The sequence below is a fragment of the Zonotrichia albicollis genome, chromosome 1 (assembly GCF_047830755.1).
Source record: "Zonotrichia albicollis isolate bZonAlb1 chromosome 1, bZonAlb1.hap1, whole genome shotgun sequence".
Classification (NCBI taxonomy): Eukaryota; Metazoa; Chordata; class Aves; order Passeriformes; family Passerellidae; genus Zonotrichia; species Zonotrichia albicollis.
The window spans coordinates 57,418,306-57,434,283 of NC_133819.1; the positions used below are offsets into that span (position 1 = coordinate 57,418,306).

Below are 15,978 nucleotides of genomic sequence, written 5' to 3' on the forward strand. Positions count from 1 at the left end.
GAAATTCAGGTTATACAGTGTTGCAAACATTACTTTCAAGAGGTAAGCACTTTTAAATTCCTTCTTCCTAGAGCGGGATGAATTATAGGATGAATTGTTCCAGCCATCTTCGATTCAGGAAACAGCATTAAGATATAAAGCAGCCAGATGAGCAGTGACATAACTGTGATGCAAAGTCCAATAGCTAGAATGTGACACAAGCTGGTTTTAATTTGATTTTCCATATGCACTTCCTCCTTTACTCTGAAATTTGCCTTAATTCCATGCAGTGTCTATCCTTTGGGTTACCATGAGCTAACCTGTATTTTAAATTCAGGAAAAATTTACTTATTGAATCTCCAAGATCAGAAAGCTGCAGAATACCACAGAGGTTTAACTGCAAGATTAACCAGGGCATAACCTCAGACCACTGAAGTTGAAAGCCATGTTTGTCTCTTTGTGCTTCCTGACCCAACTGGAAAGATACAAGTACCAAGGTGTGAGGTCAGCAAATTCTCATACTCATATTCAAGTGCATAAAGCCCTCATGCTCCAATCACTGCTCAGGGGGAAAAAAACGTAAGGCTTACTGACACATCTTCTATTCTATCTTGTACATGTGTCCTGGTATAGGGAAATTTGGGAGGAAACCTCCAAAAGGGGGCCCCCCCAGAAAGCTCACCCACACATCCCCTCCCCACAACTAGTTTGGGAAAATTTTCCTCGGAGAGAAGTAAAAAAAAAACTGTTTCTTTAACAGGCAAAGCACTCCCCAGCACAAAAAAGGAACAATACCAGATGACAAAACTCATTCGCTGCTCTGAAGAGATGACAAATTCAGAAAGTCTCTCCTGTGGGTGCCCGCTCTGTTATCAATCCCTCTGGCACTGGGAAAGGCTGCTGCCCAGAGCAGGCCTCCATAGGCCACAAAGTGCAAGCTCTCAGTGCTCCCCAGGTCCCTAGTCTAGAACAGGTTGGAACAGTTCCAAGAAAAGGGAAAGAAAACCAGTCCAGGGAAAAACTTCTCTGCCTCAGCTAGCTAAACCAACTAAAAAGCAAAAGAGGGGCCTGTTCTGCCCCATCCATACCCAGACAACACAGTTCAGCAGAACATGGAGGAGTAAGTGCAGGCTGATTAACAAACTACGTGCTTCTTCTTCTCCCTGCCTTTGCTCTCAGAGCTAGTCTTGAAGGCACAGAATATAACATCCAGCATAAACAGAAGACACGATTGGAGATATAAGCATCATAACGTCACCCTAGGACAACACACTATGTTCATTTATTTTCCCCACATATAAGTTAGGAGCAAGTTCTTTGTTCATAGTTCCTTACAGGATCAAGTTTCTTTATTCTCAAAATGTATTAACATTCGCACAAATATACTATTAGCATTGATAATGATATATACCACTTAAAAACTCTATCAACCTTAAAGCAAATGGAAGACTTCTCTTAAACCATGAGGAAAAACTTGCTTTTCTTGCATGACAGCATAGGGGATAAATGGCTAAATTCATTAAGCGATTTCACATACCAAAACTGTCTGTTTAGTAGAATCCGTACTTTACATCAGTATGGTTTATCAGCAATGAAGATAGGCAGGGAGACTGAGAGGTGGTCAGAAGCTGTCTTTATTGTGGACTACGTATGCTTATGTACTAATCCAGGAAGGCAAGTAATTTTTTACTACAATGATTGGTTAATCATCACATAAACAAACTTACACATTTTGCAACATCTCTTGCTTGTAGAAGTCTTGATTCAATCTTCTTTCTTGATTCTATCTTCTTGTTCTGTTTGTTCTTGCCAAGGCATCCTGATTATCAAATCTCTTATGCAGCAGGTCCGAAGTACAATGATTAGCTTTAACTTTACAAAATGCTAACAAATGCTCTAAAAATATACATATTATCTGTTTATTCTATAAGCTACTTTGAGATTTCCTCCAAAAACAAAGATAACCACAAATAAAGTAAATTAAAAAATGGTGATTCTGTCAGAAATGTCTGATATTACAGACAAGGTCTAATCTACTTTATAGATGCTCAGACCTACATTTCTGTGAGGCAAGAAGAAATATAAAACAGATTTAATTCCATTACAATTTCCATGATTTTGCTACTGGTTCAGGTAAAACCAAATCACAAATATCACCAAAACACAAAACCTCTATTAAAGTTGTTGATAACTAAATGCAAGCATTGGGGTTTTTTTAATTTTTTTTTTTTAAGTTTCCATGTACAAGGAAATAAGCATTTTCTGCACTTGTGTAACACAACAGCTCTTACAGTTGTTTCTGGAAACAAATCACTCAAGTCAAATGTGAACTTAACCTTGACAGCAACTTCAAGACTGAGTCTTTCAGAAGCTTCAAGAACAACCGTGCCAAGCTGGCTAGTGGTAAAATGGAGACTAAGACATATTTAGTCAATTTACTGCACTTCAAAACAGTTCCTAAACAATAGGGAGAAAAAGGGAGTAAGGGCATCAAAATAGAGCTGTGTTAACTCCTGCAAGTTACCAATATTGCTGCCAGGGTAAAGAGAGAAGAATAAGCACAGTGAATCATATTTTTTAGACTTAAGCTCCAAAGGTTTTGTAAAATGAAAATTCTGCTTCTTACACTCTTGTGTGTAAGAAGGAAAAACCACTAGCAATGTTTTTACAAAGTAAGAAACTACTGCTGTAAACGAATCGCAGAATGATTTATGCTTTACCAGGACAACCTTTTCTCTGTCTGGTAAGGGCTCTGCACCTTGACACATTTAAGCATTTAATGGACTTATGTTATGGCAATATGTTCCATATATTCCATCATGCTGCACATGTAGTGAATATGGCTGGTTTATAAAGACCATGCACTTAACCATGCACTTAACCACAGCTTTTATCAAGTGATTCTCTGTGATAGGTTTTTGTGTCTTTGTTTATAAACTCCACCATGTATGGCAAGGGTAGAAAAAAGATAATTCAGGAATACTCTTGGGGTAGAAACTTGCATATAAATAGAGAATCAAAGAGATGTAACCCAGTTTAATGCCTTTCTAATCCCTAAGAAAAATTACTTGTTTCAAAAACATACACCTAACAGGCCTGGATATTAATTTTTAACTTCCTGGTAACAAAATTAACTGGGATGCTAAATCAAAGGCCTAGATGTTTGAAAGATACTTTCTCTCCCTCAGCATCTCCAATTCAGCAAAACAGACACATGCTTTTAGAGATAGATTTTGACAGTAATAGCAGAATCCTTGAAAATTCACAATAGAATGTAATCTAAACCAAGCATATAAAAAGATTTGTGTAGTCAAGACTTAAGTTTAGTTCCCAACTCCAGACTTCTCTCTTAATACCAGGACAGGTAGGTGTCAGAGGGCAATAGAATTGGTAGAGCCCAGCTATTTTAATATGTAGGCTAGTCATACTGCTACTGACCAACAGCTCACACGGGCAGGAAATATCCTGCACAAAATATTAGGCCTGTCATTGGATCTGAAGAAAATTTGTTTTCTTTTTGTTAAAATAACTTGATTTGGTTTCTGAAAATGCAAATTACGGCCACCACAACAAAATCTCACAAGGGCAGGGAAGAAGAAGAGGCTATTTTTGACCAAAATCTCCCAAATGGCTACTGGCTACAGCAAACCAGTCTGGTTGAAATGGCATTGTGGATGAAATGTTGCTACAAGTGCAGTTTGCCGGCTATTTTTATTTCAACAAGTGTTTAATAATGTTGTGATCAGATTATGAGAAAAAAACTCACATCACGACACTTTTCTGCTGATCTGTTCCCACCAACTTTGCACAATTCAACTCAAGAAAAAAATGAAAAGGAAAGCAGCATGATAATCGGACACACAGAAACTAAGTACAGCATTAAAAATATGTTGGTATGCAATTTCATGTGAGGCAGTTTTGTGCCCGTAGCCCACTCTGTGTAGAGAGTAGGATAAGTGTAGCCCAGCTGAACATATTAGTCATTAGATGCAAAAGCAAACACTTCTATTTTTAAGAAGTTACCAAAGCCACATGCCAAAGATATCACTACTACAAAGATATAACAGCCACATTACAGCAACAACATCTGCTAGTGCATTTCCCGAGCTTCAAATATAATCCTTCATTTACTTTTGTTCTTTTCCTCATATTCAGCCAACCACTGTCTCCTCATCTGAATACTGGTCCCACTACTTCATTACAGTGACATTGTTTTTGAAGATGAAGGCTGTAGTGGCATTGGTTTGCCGATCTGAGTTTCCCAGACAACGCACCAATATACCTAGTGGGTTTAGTGCTGGTCAAATGGCAGCGTACACACTAGAAATTATTTATTCATTTATTTTAGGAGGAGGACAGCAAAACCAGTTCAAAACTTTAAAGAGTATAAAGAAAACTTTATTAACAGAATTACAGAAAAGTTATAAGAAAATCAGAATAAACCTTCAGAACACTTCTCCCCCACATCCTCTTTTCTTTCCCACCAAACGTAAAGAGACAAAACTTGCAATTTTCAGTCAGTTTACCACCTCAGTCCGCTTAGGAGAGGAGTCATTCTTGCATGCTATGGAGACTTCTCCACAAAAACAGTTCTCTCAGCAGTCTTGGCTTCCATGTCACAGCCAATCAGCCGCCTGGCTAAGGAAAATCTGTTCCCAGTGTGAAAGTCCCTCCCATGTCTTGTTACTTTAATGGGCCATGTCAACTTAGAGGGTACTATTTTAAGGATGAGCTGTTTTAGCATAAAAACAAAAGTTCTCTTCTTTTTTCTCTGGGAACAAGGTTTTTCTTCTTTGATCCCTGGGGCAAAGCTTCTCATCTCTCTCATCTCTCTCTTTAAGTTTCTCACTGAATGACAGCTTTTCAGCATCCACACACTCCAGCATGAGTGCCCTTTCTTCATGGGCTGCAAGTGAATGCTGCATCTCCCCATGTACTTCATGAATTACAGGGGAAAAACAAAGTCTGATATACCAAAAAATATATCTTCATCAGAGCCTCATAAAAGAATTCCAGTCCAAGACTAAGGCATCTCCCCAATCTCCTCCCATCTAGAATTTGATTTGCTTCTTTACTGACCTCAGTGTCTCACGTTGCTTTCCCTACGTCTTCACCTTTTCCTCTTCCTGATTCGGGAGAGTATTGGTGTTCATAGGTTCATTTGTTTTCATGCTTTATCAATTGAAACATTTTTTATAGAGTTTTATAGCACTCAAAGGTTGATCTTATCCAGGCTCTGCATCAGGGAAATTTATGTGTCTTTCGCTGCTATTCATATGGTCTCCATCGACATCTTGAGAGCCTTGGCAGCTGCCAGCTTTACTTAGCACTTTTCCTTCACTCACAGCACCAAAACCAAGGAAAGCTGCTGCTGCCAGTTTTGTCGTTCTGTCCACAGTATGTCTTGCTAAAAGTGGCTAAACAAACAAAGTCCATTATGAGCCATGTCAAGGCAACCATGACCCTTTATCTCAGTCGTGCTGATTTCATCTGCACAGTCTCGGCCATGTGGCCCCTCCCAGTCCAGGCTGGTGGCATCCACAGAGCCACCCCAGATCTGGCCACTCCTGGCCTCAGGGCTGCACCCAGCACCAACTGCAGGGCCACTCTCGGTGCTGGTCCCCACTGCATGGTTGCTTCTGGTGCCAATATAGCTGCCAGCTGGCATGGCACGGCAGCGCCAGTAGAACAAAGGACTAGGGGGCTTCGCTGGGAAGGGGCCCCAGCAGGCCACTGGGATGGGGCCCAACAGGCTCCTCAGTGAGGGGCTCGGCAGCCCATGCACCACCCTCAGCGGGCAGAAATCTCAGCTGCACTGTGGGCAAAGCCGACCTAGCCATGTGGCAGAACCCCAGCCCAGCCATGCAGGCCACGCGACGGCAGCCCAGCCCAGCCTAGTCCAGCCCTGCCCAACCTGGCCACACAGGGCCGGGTCAGCCAGCTACCTCCTCAAAAGCCAGAAGCCAAGAAAGCTTTCCCTGGCTTTGTTAGTTTTTAAATGTGCTTTTCCACAGAAGCATATTCAACTCTTTTAAGTAGTTTAACCAGATATCAATATTAAAACATAGCCAGATGATTGGCTCTTTAAAACTTGCCAGCTTATTGGCTCCACCAGTTTTCCCACAGGGAACCACCTCCACCAACTGAAAACACATGGTTTTCCTTAAACAATGACAAGGCTAAGAGACAGTTATGGGAAATTTGTGCAGAACTTCAGCATTTTCTTGGGGGGCGGAGGGGGGGAGCAATACAGTGTTGTGAATGAGCCTTCCCACAGATGAAATATTTCCACTCCTGTTGCCAACAACAGTAGTGGAAAATCTTTATAAAGAGAAAAATATTTTGGCACTACAGCTGCAATAGCATGTCCTTTCTTTTCCTTTACTACCACCTGTCCTGCAGAAAAATCTTGATCACAAAAAGTTTACAAAGGCAGAACACTAGCAACAATGAAAATGTTTTAACATTTAAAAAAATACTGTTAATTTCTCCGGTCTTTTTAAGGCATACTTGCCAATCAATTAGGAAATTGATAAACCTTACTCCAGGTTAGAAACAAAGGTAATTTTTAGACCTCTTTCCTCCAGCTAAAAAGATAACCCCATGTAGCAATGTGGGGTTTGTTCATCCACAAAACCATTTCAACCAGACTGTGGATTACTGTAGACAGCAACCCACATGAAACCCAAAAAATGGCTGGACTGTCTCCAGGTTTTCTTCTATTGTCAGCTGCAGACAGTGTAAGATCTCAAGAGCTTGCATGTTGTGATGGATCTTGTAAACATATCCTGCATAAATTATGCTAAGAGCAAGGATCAGAGAAAAATAAGAAGAGATCAGCTTAAAGCTCCAAAGTAAGTAAGAATGCAGATGTTGCTGGGTTTATGTGGGTAAAACCTTATGGGCCTAGAAATTCTGATTCACAGTTGTTCTTAAAGCTCATACAAAAAATGTAAGTGACAAAGACTATCACCAGATGAAAATATAGCTATGAAAAGAAAACCATCAATATGATCTGAATATTATCAATATGATATGCTGTCTTGGTTTGAAAAACCAGGTGTCCTCCAAAGAAGGCAGGAGCTTCTCTTGATACGGAAAATGCCAACGCCCTCCCCTCCAAATTATTATAATTTTGAAATTAAGGGGCTCTCAGGTAAAGATATGGGAGTAGGAATACCAGTTCTTTATCAGGAAAAAAAAAAATTAAAAGAAAAATAAAAATGCAGTAATACAAAACAACACTAACAGAGTCAGAATATGACCAGACACCCTGTTGGTCAGGGTATGGGTAGCAGTCTGATTAAATGGTGGCTGCAGTCCTCCTGCAGTGACAGATGTGGTTCAATTGAAGCAGTGATCCTGTTAGGAGGGTGCTGTTTTCCTCTGAAGGTCCAGTGGTGGTGTAGGTAGGCTTGGTCTTCCTCTGGGAATCCAGTGGAAAAGGCTGACTGTGGTGTTCCAAATCTCAGTTTATATTCAGGTAGGAATGCCTGGCTCCTCCCCCTGGGCAGAGCATCTCACAATGGGATGATGTAATTTTATCAGTCATGCAGTGAGACTCAAGGGCCCATTAACAGAACATATTTTCCAGAGGGGGTATTGGTTGTGGAAGAGATAAAAAACTGCCCCACCTGGTTTTAAGTGGTGGCCCAATTAACAGGAGATAACTGCTCCACCTCTAACAGACTGCAATAGAATACACACCCCCAGCCACATCTTTTCTAACCTAAGACATATGCTTATATAATCAATATGTTATGCTTGTAGACTGCCTTGGTCTTGAAGCTTTCTTCATGTACCAAAACAAACTCTTCAGTATTAAAACAATTTTCTTCAGCCCACCTTTTCTTTAAATAATATTTTATCTTTCTATATATTATTTCTGTCTCCCATTGTAGTTGTTCCCCTGGCCCCACCTCTTGTTCTGAAGCTAATTAGAAGGGTGAAGTTGTTTTTGAAATGCAACAATATTTATTTTGAGGTTCCTCTCCTCACATAGCATAGGAAGTTTGTCATATTCACTCTAAAGATACTAGTACTTCATTTCAGATTTTCCCAATAGAGCAGATAATTCTATTTTCCACTTACCCTTAGGAATTTTATGTTCCTTTCAAGTGGGCTAAGCTTATAAAGTTGCAGGAATATCAGATGAAATAGCCAATAGTCATTGGCTTTGCTAGCAAAAACTGTGGGGTGAGGGATCAAATTTACTTTTTATTTAATTATTTATTGGTCATAATAAAGAGAAGTTGCAGCTTTTTAGAAACCTTAGGAGCACTAAGGTTAAAAGTAAGGTTTAAACATTAACTTTAAATTAAATAATCACAGATCAAATTCTGGTGTCATTACGTTGGTGCTTCTGAGGTAAACAAATACAGAACTCAAGTTCTACAGACAATTTTTTGAAACATCATGTAACAGCTGTGAACATTAAACATTCCACAGAGGTCTTTGCCTTGCGCATTTTTTATTTTTAAGTTAGTAGGAACTTACCTTAGAGATTTCTGCCAAAATTCCTCCCCTCTCCCTGAGTTCTTACTAAGATACCAATATTCCATCAAAGGATGTCAATTTTACTGTCTCTCTCAGCTACAGAGTAGGTGTGTTCGGCCAGAATGCTTATGCACCAGTTGCGTAATGCCTGTTGATTACAGTGGCTTCTTTTGTATCTCTATATGCTCCAGTAAGTCTTTAATCATCATTCCCTTTTATGCCTGTGCTGTTGTTATGCACATAACTTCCATGGTGTGCATAGCTTCCATGTCTCACTAACTAAGCTCTGTACTGAAATATTAATGCATATCTTGAAGAATTGTGTTAGAGTACATTTTACTAATCCAGTGGAACTTGCTATTTACTGTGTTCACCTTTTATCTAGAGAAGAGAGGCGGACAATCCCAAGCTTTCAGTGCCACAGATGGGCTGCAGTCCATGTTTCTTTCTTCACTCTCCTCCTTTTTAGGACAGTACACTCCGTGTCACTCATATCCAGGTCAACCTCCACCCATTTCTGAGGGGTCACTAAAAAGACTTCTCTGCTTCAATTAACACAGTCTCACTTGGACACCCTCACAAACAAGTCTGAAAGTCAAATGAAATTTTACAGCAAGAGCTTGGGTCCCTACCTAATTGAGCCTTGCTTGAGCAATTTTCTAATCTCTCTTCCTTAGAGTTCACCAGAGCTTTTAAGTTATTAATCTGCTCTAGGGACAACAACAGACCATGCCATTTGGTCCTATAAGCTGCATATCCTGCTTTAAATTTGGAGGTAATTAGTAGTTAATTGCTTTGGAAAATAGTATGGTTTTCTGGTTTGTTTTCTGCTATTTCTTGGTGAGTCTAAGCCATACATACAAGAGATTCAAAGCCATCTAAAACAGCCCTGCAGAAGACAAGCTGATCTGCTGGATCAGTCCTCAAGAAAACAAGTGTACAAACACCACACAGAAAGCAAATAGTGATATGATGAAAATCCCCTTCAATTTGATGACAATTTTTTCATTTTCTCAAAGATTTCCCATGTTATAACGTGAACATGAGTTGATGGGTATGCCTGTTGCCATAATTAATGATCTTATAGTTAATCAACCAACGTCCATTGCCATAATTAACTAGAAGGTGGTTTAGTTGTGTTGAAGTTACAGTGTATGTGTGTGTGTGTGTGTATATATAAAATATTAGATAGCTAGACAGATAGATAGATACATAGATACATCTCATAATACACCCATGTAAGCACCTTGCAGGATCTTAATTCACAAGGATCACTCAATGGAAATCAGACTGACACAAATACTCATACCTCACTGCACTCTTTGCCATTTAGAGCCAACTGTAATGCCACTAGCCCAAGCAGGATACAAATTCTAGTATTCTAGTTTGTCAATTCAAATTCAATTTCAAGCTTTCTAGTTTGTCTGCCAGGACTGTAACAAGAGACATGCTTTGCACATTATGAAGATGTTCATAACTTATTACGGGTCTTAACACTTACTGAAAAACAGAGTAAATAAAACCATCTGCAACATAATAATATAAAATTAAATATGCATATATTTACACACACAGTACACCCAAATAATCTGTCATGTCCATATGAGTCTTAATATAAAAATGTATTTTGACTTGCCACGAATTTGACAAGCAATGAATTTGATTAAATACAGAAGGCTTTTTCAATTGAGTAACACCAACTAATCCAAAAGCGAGATATTAAGTGGATCACTAGGCAACCACAAGCACAGTCACAAACAAGTAGGTGAATTTCAAAGAAAAAAGCAAACCTCTTAAAGAAGAAAAATTGTTCCAACAGTCTTCAAATCTTGATCTACAGTGTGTAAGCATGTGAAAGCACTTGATTAAACACAGATATTGCAATTTGATGAGAACATAGTTCTCATTAACCTGCTCAATGAAATAGTCCAGAACTTATTTACTATAAGCCGATTAATAAATGAATGAAACACATGCTAATACAATTTACAATTTACATTTGAAAATGTATAATATCTTACAAATAAGACAAGAAGATTAATTGCATTCTTTATTATGCTCAGCTTGCACATAATATCATGGTAAACATTTCCCTGCTCACAATAGTTAACAGCACATACCAATATAATTTGGCACCTCTAGCTAACACTTATACATGTTTTAAAGTAAGAAAGTATCAAAGAAAGAAAGCAAAACTCAAATGTAGGTAAAGCATCAAGGAAAAAGGTTTCAAGAAAAAAAAACCTAAGACAGGGGAACTAAAATTCTACAAGAACTCCTATTTGCATCACTCCAACATATATACTTCCAAAACAAACACATTCATAGCTACATTAGATGAACAAAAAGACACTCAATTTATTCAAAGAACCACTAATTGCTTTAAGTTCAAAAATTAGTTTATGGAATTCTTTGTATTCAATGTAAAGCCTCACTAGCAGCTAAACCTAAACCAGGTAACTTAACTATCAACTGGAGATGACAGGAATTTCATCAGAAGAGAGCTGTACAGTGCTTCAACTTTTCACATATATTTCACCCATCACATCAATGTTCTAAGAGCTGTGAAATTATACTTTCTTATTTAAATTACTCAATTTAAATTTTCTTATTTAAATTACTTTCTTATTAAAATTACTCAAATCTCCCAAATCTGGTCTCCAGGTTTTTTAATTGCCAGGAAGTCTAGAGATTCAGGAGGTTCAGAGCTCTCTGTTCTACACTAAAAATTATTCAATCACAACACAACAAAGATAAATAATAATTTTTAAAAGGAAACAAAAATAAAAGAAAATTTTAACATCTATTTTATTGATATAAAATATAAAGTAAAAATAATAAAATATAAATCCACTTGTAAAGACAGAAATTACATCCTTATGACAGCTTGTTTACTGTTGGAACCCTGTTGCACAGGGAATATTTCTCTGCCTGTCCTGAGAAGATCCCCAGGAAAATACCGCTTTTAACCTTCATCCATGGAGAAAGCTTCCAAGACTTTGGGATTATTTGAAATCTACAAGTGTGTGAAATAGATAGTAGTATAGTTTATCACAGGGTGAAAAACTTAGAGCTTTGGGTTTTTAGGATGGAGGTAGATAGAAGACAAGATGGAGGATTTTGGGCATTGTCTGATCGCCTTCTTGTTCTTCATCTGCTTCATTTTCTGCAGTGTTGGTAGCACAGAGTGATTGGTTAGAAAGAATCACAATGCAGATGTTGCATGAACAGACAAATAATTAGTTATTGGTAGAAAGATAGAAATAAAGTACATTCTAAGAGTTAATTGGACAAAATAGCTTTAAAAGACCTTGAACCTGTGTGCCTTGTGACTTTCGGTGCCTTCTCTTTGTATGCTAAGTCTGAGATGTAGACAGTGTGCTGAACTTTTGATAAGAAAACAATAAACAGCAACCTGAAGACCAAAAAAAACAGAAGTCCCATTCATCTGTTAATACTGGCACAGAACTTTGTAGGGGTCTCCCCATCAGGGGGATCCTCAGAGGGGTTTCTACATTTACAAATAAGGTAAAATAGTGAACATTCAACATATAGGGTAAGCAGCTTTAAAAAAATCAAAAGGCTCCTGTAACTCTAGCGGCCTTTTGCTAACCATGTAAATGTGCAAGACTATTATGTATTATTTGCTTAGCCGTGAATTAAATTATACTGTACTTCAGGGAAAATCAAACAAGAACATTCAAGTTTGAGGTAGTGCTGAAGAGACACGGGGAGTTGTGCAGTCCTGGGCTTACTGCAAGATATGCAGGTACTGTCAAAATCAACCCACAGCTTTTTGTCCTTACTTCATAATGAGAATCTGTATCAAAGACAAACATGCTTACCATGCTGAAGAAGAAGAGCCAGGAGCTTCCCATCCTTCAACTCTCTTTCCTTTCTGCCACTGCTTTTGTAAAAAAGCTGTAACTGAGAATGCTTTACTGGGACAGAATGAAGTATGAAAGGATAAAGGGACATCATTCAAAGGCACCTTTCATTCAAACGTTGTTCACAGTAAGTTTTTAATCACCACATTTACAAGACAGGGCTAAAAAACACACCCCCAAAATGACCACCAGATACTACTAAAAACCTACACAACACCCACTCACAGCTTTTTTATCCAAAACTGACTTCAATACAGACACAGATGTATCATAGACATGAATGTATTTGAATGGGGAGTGTGTTGGAAGGAAGTGGCATTTAAAAGACACATCAATGTGGCCCTTTAGGACATGGTTTAGTGTTATACTTGGATGTGATGGGCTAGCACTTGGACACAATGATGTCAGAGGTCTTTACCAGTCTAAATCATTCTATGAATCAAAGTTCTGATTCTCTCCTGATAGAGTACTTTTTACAGTGAAGCTGATCAAGAGGGTCTTTAGGCAGTTCCTTCACTAAACAGTCTTCCTTTCAAACAATTTCTGCTAGTTTGAAAACAACTAAATCCTAAGAACTTTGGAATCAACCTCCAGAAGGACAGACAGACGAATTTTTTTTTAAATGCATACATGATTACCATTCCTATGATGCTAGCTACAATGCTGAATATATAGCTGTTCTATGGTGCAGTCTGTACCATAGCCCCAAAAATGGCCACATTTCTTTCACATCCTCTCACACTTCCCTCGCAAACCCTCAGAGGGATCCTAATGTGCCTGAAGAATGTGGAAGGGTGGAGATGGGAGAAGGAGATTCAACTAGAACCTGAAGTTGGTGCAAAAACCTCTAACTGAAAACAGCAACTACTTTTTAGATGAACAGACAATAACATTCTCATTCTGGGAGGTACTCCATGCACAAAGCAAGTAAAGAAACTGTTTGATTAATGTAAAATAACAGAAGTCAATCATTAACCAGGCAGAACCAGGGGATCAAAAGCCCTATCCCCGGATAACCTGCAGAAAAGACATATTAAGCTTTCCCAATATTTATCACAGGTATCCCCACGGAGAAGATGAAAGGATGGGCAGTTCTACAAGGGAGAAGAGTGAGGGACTACAGCAGTAAGGTGCAGTCAGGAATGCTGCAGGCAGACAGTCTCTAGTCTGTGTTATCCAGGAGATCTTTATTCTTTCAGTGAGTGATTAGACTGAAGGACCAAGGATTAGACAGAGCATAATGCAAATAGAAAAATTAAAGGAAATAGACAACTGCTTTTGTGATTTTTTTTTTTTGCAAATTAACATAGATATATCCTTCATGTCTCAGAGAGCAAGGCTCACACACTTCCTCATTTGTAGACTGAATTCCAGAGCCAAGTGTTATCTACCATGCAAATGTCACTCATATGCCCCCTCAAAGATCCTCGGCAGGCACTGCCTTATTCTGTCTGAATACCATAGTAGTAAAAGCACATGATTATACAAGTCCAATTACCTACTACAGAACCCTATTTCCTGACAGTAGCAGGGAATCCTACTGTACAAAGGAAGGAAATAAACCAAAGGTAACTTAGTCCAAGGGGACTTATCAGAAACATGTATTCCTAGAAACTTTAACATTAATATAAAACTAATTTTCTTAACAAAGCAAGAAAGTAAAAACCACATCATATATTACTCACCTCTGCAGGAAATTCCTTGGTTGTCAATGACTTGTTCGCAAAATCCACAGATACTGGATTTCTTAAAAGACTTATTTTTGAAGGTGTGAGACCTTGAAGCTGTTTCTTGATGCTGGAAGCAAGGAGAATAACACCAGACCTTCACTCAGCTTTTGAGTCAGAATTTTAAGGGAAATATAAGTAATTTTAAAATAAAAGTAACAGTGGTGTTATATATAGTAGTGTATATATATAAAATATTTTAACAGTATACTTTTGTATATAATACAATTTAACAGTAATATTATATTTAGCAGTATAATAGTAGTAGCATATAAGTGCTCTCACTCGCTCTCTCATCCTTGCCCTTCAACTCTCAAGTGTGGGAGACAACAAAATGTAAGCAATCTCTTCCATATCAGCACATGGCCACTGCAATTAATTTTTTATCATAATTTCACAATTCCCTCTATAACTTATCTTCTAAGTGGAAATACAGAATAATGTCTATTATATAACTCAACAGTCTTCTGACGTAAGGTCTTATCTACATAAAAACTAGCATTGGTTCAGTTTAAACTGGTTAAAAATATCATAAGTAGTGCCCTATCACAGCAGCCAATTTAACCAAAGCCTTAAAATCCCTTTGTCTCATTCCTGCATGAGAAACATACACTAGTTTAAAGTAGCACTATTTCCACAGTAGCTGAAATATCATATCGTAATATAATGCAATTATTAAATTTCTAACTGGGGACAAAATTCAAAAAGTCAATACCACATTTGTAACATGTATTTTATGGCTTCTTTAACTTAGGAAACATTTAGGCAAAAAAACAGAGAAGGCTACCAAAAGCCTTTGACAGCTGTTATCTTTTCTAGAAGGTGCAGAACAACATTCATGTTCATTGGCAGACTTTTTGGAAATATCAGTCACCTATTCAGAAATAAATGTACATTTCACCAGACCATGAAAACCTCCCAGCACTCTTCACGTTTCTTCATTTTCATTTCACATTTGCACTTTACTGCCCTTAAAATACTGCAAACAAGCCTGCATTCAACACTAACACCTGTGCTGAACTTTGGCATCACAAGTGTCTCGAAGCAGAAAGCTGTCCCATGACTGGACCATTGTAGCACCAGACTTCCACCCGTATGTTGGTTGAGAGAGTTTCCTAGCATGGTGCAATGCCTAAGGTAACATGATAAAGAGGTATCACAAGATTTCTTTGTGGCTTTAAGCAACTTACCATGGCTCTAGGTGAAAGGTTCATTGACTCCAAAAATAACTTCAACACAACTACACGACAGGCACAAGAACAGTAATAAAAATCAATTACACTTTTCACATTCAGCCTCCACATGGGCCTAAAAACTCCACAGAAGCCCCGAGGAGCAGAGATTGCAACAACTGACCACACTGAGCAGTGTAGGGGCTCAGAGGCTATCCCCACTGGGGGGTTCACAGTCAGCTTGATCTTAAGAATAGCTTCAGGAAATATTATTGGTCTTACCCCCAGTGCAAAGCCAAGATAATTCACTTACATCCATTAACAATAAATTAGAGACTACAGGAATAAACTTTCAGAAAATCTTTCCCATGATAAGGTATATTAATCAGCAGAAATTAGTGAGAGAAATAATCTACTAGTCCACATCCTTGGAAGTCTAAAAGAGAAGATGAAACATTTGAGAAATAAAACTGAATTGTATACAGTGCTTAATAATGTATTGGGTTTGCATGGCCAGGTTTTGGTGGGCAGGGTGATTACAGCAGTGGCTTCTATGAGAAATTCATAGAAGTTTCCTCCATTTCCAGCACAGTCAATGCCAGCCGGCTCCAAGACAGTGACTGCTGGTCAAGGCTGAGCCAGTCAGAAATGGTAGTAATGCCTTTATGATAACGTTTTTAAGAAGAAAAAAGTTATTGTGCAGATATAATTTTGGGC

General features: G+C 38.4%; 1 protein-coding gene across 6 annotated transcripts in view; it reads right to left on the minus strand.

The window, feature by feature from the left end:
- The window catches only part of TNS3 (tensin 3), a 201,999-nt gene that overhangs the window by 155,187 nt on the left and 30,834 nt on the right, over nt 1-15,978 (minus strand). For all 6 annotated transcript variants that reach the window (XM_026798154.2, XM_074542013.1, XM_026798159.2 and 3 more), the window contains one exon: nt 14,048-14,159. In XM_026798154.2, coding sequence (XP_026653955.1) covers nt 14,048-14,159 — 112 coding nt within the window. The remainder of the gene's footprint in view (nt 1-14,047; nt 14,160-15,978) is intronic.